Genomic DNA, 5,564 nt, shown 5'->3' with positions numbered 1-5,564 from the left:
AACTATAAAAAAACTAACAGAAAGTGCAGGGAAAATACTTGAAGAAATTGCCTGGGAGAATATTTTATGAGGAAGACCCCCTGGGCCATTGAAGCAACACCAAAAATTCATTACTGGGATCTGATTAAACTAAAAAGCTTCTGCACAGCCAAGAACACAGTAAATAAATGGGAGAAGAGATTTGCAGGTTATATCTCTGACAAAGGTTTAATAACCAGAATCCATAGAAAACTCAAATGTATTAGCAAGAAAAGAACAAGTGATCCTATCTCAGGCTGGGCAAGGGACTTGAAGAGAAACTTCTCTGAAGAAGACAGGTGCACAGCCTACAAACATATGAAAAAATGCTCATCATCCTTAATCATCAGAGAAATGCAAATCAAAACTACTTTGAGATATCATCTAACTCTAGTAAGATTAGCCTACATTGCAAAATCCTAAAACTAGAGATGTTGGCGTGGATGTGGAGAAAAGGGATTACTTCTACACTGCTGGTGGGAATGCAAACTAATACATCCCTTTTGGAAAGATGTTTGGAGAACACTTAGGGATCTAAAAGTATACCTGCCATTTGATCCTACAATTCCTCTACTAGGTAAATATCCAGAAGACCAAAAATCACATTATAACAAAGATATTTGCACCAGAATGTTTATTGCACGCAATCCATAATTTCTAAGTCATGGAAGAAGCCCAAGTGCCCATCGACCCATGAATGGATTAATAAATTGTGGTATATGTACACCATGGAATATTATGCATCCTTAAAGAAAGATAGAGACTTTACCTCTTTCATGTTTCCAGATAGAGCTAGAACATATTCTTTTTAGCAAAGTACCTCAAGAATGGAAGAAAAAGTATCCAATGTACTCAGCCCTACTAGGAAACCATTTTGTAGCTTTCATATGAAAGCTATAACTCAATTATAGCCCAGGAATATGGGGAAAGGAGAGAAGGAGAGGAGGGATGGGGAGAGGATGTGTAGAGGTAGGGTAAGCAGTGGGACCATAACCTGCAGTGCATCTTACAATCGTACATGTGAAATTTACTAAATGTAGAATATAAATGTCTTAACACAATAACTAAGAAAGTGCTGTGAACGCTACGTTAACCAGTTTGATGAAAATATTTCAAATTGTATATAAAACCAGCACATTAGGGTGGCGCCTGTGGCTCAGTGAGTAGGGCGCCAGCCCCATATGCCGAGGGTGGCGGGTTCAAACCCAGCCCCGGCCAAACTGTAACAGAAAAATAGCCGGGTGTTATGGTGGGCACCTGTAGTCCTAGCTGCTCGGGAGGCTGAGGCAGGAGAATCGCATAAGCCCAAGAGTTAGAGGTTGCTGTGAGCCATGTGATGCCACGGCACTCTACCGAGGGCGGTACGTGAGACTCTGTCTCTACAAAAACAAACAAACAACAAAAAAATATCCCAGCACATTATACCCCATGATTGCATTGATGTATACAGCTATGATTTAATTAAAAAAAAAAAAAAAAAAGGCCATCCTCCAACAGCTTGTTGTTTACCAAGAACCAGTAGAAACCAGGCCCCAGTGGGGAAAATTTCACTTGTATGTTTGTTAAGGGGGTGCTGCCTAGGGTCTCCGCCTGCCCATGAGCTTCCTCAGGCCCTGTTTCAGGTCTTTGTTTCTCAGGCTATAGATAAAAGGGTTTAGCATGGATGACAAAACTGTGTAGACAATTGTTGCCATGTGGTCCTTGACAGTGTACGTGGACAGGGGCTGTAAGTAGACATAGAAGATACTTCCATAAAAAAGTGTGACCACGGTAAGGTGAGAACTACAGGTTGAAAAGGCTTTGCATTTGCTAGAGACAGAGGGAATCTTGAGAACAGTTATGAGGATTCGTGCATATGAGAAAACAATGCATAGAAAGGGAGTCACTAAAACAATAGATCCTTCTGTCATTATCACAATTTCATTGACAAATATTGAAGAGCAGGACAATTTCAGCAGAGGGTTGAGGTCACAAAGAAAGTGGTGGATAACATTGGAGTCACAGAAGGCAAGGAGATTCAGCAGGAGTGTGTGCAGGAGTGAGTGGAAGTGAGGAAATGAGCAGGAGAAGGCCACCAGGAGGACACAGCGGTGGTGGCTCATGGTGGTGACATAGTGGAAAGGGTCGCAGATAGCCACATAGCGATCAAAGGCCATCACTGCCAGGAGGCAACTGTCAGTGTTGCCCAAGGCATAGAGAAAATACATTTGCGTCAGACATCCTGTATAGGATATAGTCTTCTTTTCTGACAGAAAGTTCATCAGCATCTTGGGGACAATGGTTGTTGTGAAGCAAATGTCAGTGAAAGACAGAAAACTCAAGAAGAAATACATGGGGGTCTGGAGCCGGGAGTCCGAGTGGATGGCTAAGATAATGAGCAGGTTCCCTGTCAGTGTGACAAGATATACAGTGAGGAAGAGGACAAAGAGTGGCTTTTGGTCCTCAGGCCTAGAGGAGAGTCCTAGGAGGATGAATTCGGAGACACTGCTGGTGTGGTTGATTACTTCCATTGGCTTGTGCTCAGGTATATACAAGTAGTTTTGTTATTTAACATGCTCCGATTTCGTAACAGAAATCATGAGAAGCTAGCAAGCCTTTGTTTCCTCTGTTGATCACATTAGCTGCTGTACTAATTGTGGGACAGACAGTCAAACTCGTGACTGACCATGATATGGTCCTCACCTCCCAAATCCATGGGCATCACAAGGGCCTTATATGGAAATCTGGAGGGACAGAGAAGAACTTTGCTTTAGAAACCATCAGAGGTCCCTTCTGTAGGAACAGAACAAGAGATTCATCCACCCTAGCTCATCACATGGTATCATTATCAGTCTGCCGATTTTTCCCTTTACTTATAAATAGTTTTTCCCTTTTTTAAACCTCTGACCTAAAACACTTTTGTACAGAATGCCATCCATTGCTAATCCATCTTTCTTTAATGTTTCTACATATTTAGCCAAAAATATGTAGGACTAACATATTATTTTTTTGTATACATTTTTTAGTCATATCTAGTTCCCTAGTGATAGAACATCAAAGTGGCTTCCATTTCTTGCTACTACAAAAAATCCTGCAATGAAAGTTTTTAAAAATATCAGCAAAATGTTAAACTTTCAGAGTCAGCCAATTCATACATACCTTGTGAATAGACATATTATAAACATTCTTGGCTACCGGAAAATTTTCTACAGTCTACATGCTTGCATCACCACAATGCTTAAAATAACTTCTTTAGACTTAGCCTAGTCTTTCACACATTGTGAATGGCACTGATAGACTGGCATTTTTCACACACTGAAAAACATTGGCTATTTGCATGTTGAACTGTTTAAAAATTAAATGACTGTATTTGTAACTAAGTTATAAAGCATTTTTAAATGTCAGTTTTCTAATGTGTAAAATCAAACACAAATATCTACATTGTCATGAGGATTGAATGAGAAACTGTGTGTAAAAGACCTAGAAGAAGAACAAGTATATTGCAAACCCAGAAAAAGCTGTTGTTCACCATCAACCTTGGTGTCATCTTCCCTAGTCTGCAATTCCTGGATGTTCTCAAAATTAACTCATTCACATGCTTAAATACCATATCCTTTACTGCCTGTCAGAAATATTTGTTTATGCCTTAAATGATTTGAGTGAATGTGTAATTAAGGTCAATAATAATAACCAATATTTTTTGAAAATTTGTTAGCATCAGACACACGATGAACATCTCACTAAATTAAATCTCATAATAAGGGATTAGGAGACATATGCTCTTGCTGCTACCATTTCACAAGTATAAGGCTTAGAAAAGTAAAATTATTTGTTCAAGATCACTAAGGAAGTGAATAGTATCCAGGGATGGAACCCCTAATTTCCTCACACACACACACCCGATTATGACATACACACACACAGTAGAACCTCTGTTAGTTGACCACCCAAGGGACTGTAACTAACTGGTCAACATAAGGAGGTGGTCAAAATAAGGAACTAGGCCTATTGTACTGATATGTATATGTGGTGCATGTCTAGTCTGTGAAAATTAGGCCAACTTAAGGAGGTGGTCAATGTGGGGAGGTGGTCAACTACTGAGGTTCTACTGTATATCATATATAAAACATAAATGTGTGCCATACATCATATATGTGTATCATATATAATGTATATGTGTATCACATATAAAACATATATGTGTGACGTGGCACTATGTTTTCCTCACTTTGAGAATTTTCTCTTTGAACTACTCCTCCCCCTACCAAACACACAATTGACATACTTTCTTGTATAATATTCAGAGTCCATCCTAGACTCTGGGATGAGAGGTAACGTAGCTTTCTGTGTTGTATAGATGGTGGGATTTGAAAAATTCAACACCTGTGATTAGCCACAATCAGGTGTTTAAAATTGGCTATCTGGTGTGGAGTTGTGGTAGCGCAGTGAACAGTGCCCTGGACTTGAGAGACAGAATATGGGGTTTGATTTGTCCTCTATCACCTGCTTATAAACTGATTCTTGATGTTTTATGAATAGCTATTGAGATACCATGTCTGACAAGCAGTTTGTCAAACACAGATCATTTGTGAAAGGGGTCCCTGGGGAATGCAGAATGAAAAAAAAGTTAGTGGAGATTTGGATTAAAGTTGGATGCTTTAGGTTTAGACATGAGGATGACCCATGCTTATGACTAGAAAAAGGGAAGAAGGTTTGGGGTTTGAGAATCGAGGACAATGGTTCTAAAAGGCCTGGGTTGGGTATGTGAGGCTGGGAATACAATAGTTTTTCCTTTTCTACTGATGGGGTTTTGCTTCCCCTAAAATATGTGGCATAGATAGCTGAGAGGTCAAGCTAGATGGATCTACAACCAAAAGCCAGATGAGGGTCTCAGTTGGATCTTATCACTTATTAATTCATGAAATGTTTGAAACTATCATAAATAGGAGAAGAGGTGCAAGCTGGGTGGGGGTGGCCAGAGCACAGAAGCTCACCTCCATATCTAGAAGATTTTCTTTGCTTACAAATTTCTCCAGAAGCTGATCTTCTGTATAACATCTGTGAAGTAATTCCAGGTCTGCTTCTCAGTCAAAGTTCAACTTTCTCATTTTCTCGTCTGTACTTTAGGGCTGATTGGCAAGGAGAAGAACAGGAAAGGAGGGAGGAATTGATACTCTGCTCTAACGAGATAGCACATTTCCCTCGTTAGATCTCCATTTTTTCCCCTAACTTCTGATCCTTTCCAAGTTCCACATCTCAGAAGATGGAGATGCTCTGAATTGTAGGAACCCGGTCATTTTCACAGGTTTGGGTTCTATCCTCCTGGCCTCCTAGGTCCTTGTTAGGCTGAGAAAGTTGTGATATGCCTACCTCTCAGGGGAGTTTGTCCTGTGATCTCTCTGAATGAAGAAGGCAGGACGGGAATCACAGCAGAGCTGACTCCAAGGAGACAGAGGATCGCTGAGGTTTTCTGTTGAGATATTGGGACTAATTTCAGTACTTCTCAACTTCACTGAAACATCTCCAGGGAATCCTGTTTCCCTAACTAATGGTTTTCAAGGGTAGAT

General features: G+C 40.2%; 1 protein-coding gene across 1 annotated transcript; it reads right to left on the bottom strand.

Annotated features, from left to right (window-relative positions):
* Window positions 1-1,555: 1,555 nt before the first annotated feature.
* LOC128566616 (olfactory receptor 1L8) lies at window positions 1,556-2,604 on the bottom strand. The gene has a single exon (XM_053563531.1). It carries the CDS (start codon window positions 2,526-2,528, stop codon window positions 1,596-1,598), a length of 933 nt encoding a protein of 310 aa, XP_053419506.1. The 5' UTR covers window positions 2,529-2,604; the 3' UTR covers window positions 1,556-1,595.
* Window positions 2,605-5,564: the final 2,960 nt, after the last annotated feature.

Source organism: Nycticebus coucang, chromosome 2, assembly GCF_027406575.1.
Source record: "Nycticebus coucang isolate mNycCou1 chromosome 2, mNycCou1.pri, whole genome shotgun sequence".
NCBI lineage: Eukaryota > Metazoa > Chordata > Mammalia > Primates > Lorisidae > Nycticebus > Nycticebus coucang.
Note: the sequence above shows the minus strand (reverse complement) of the source record. Positions and strands in the feature narration are given on the sequence as shown.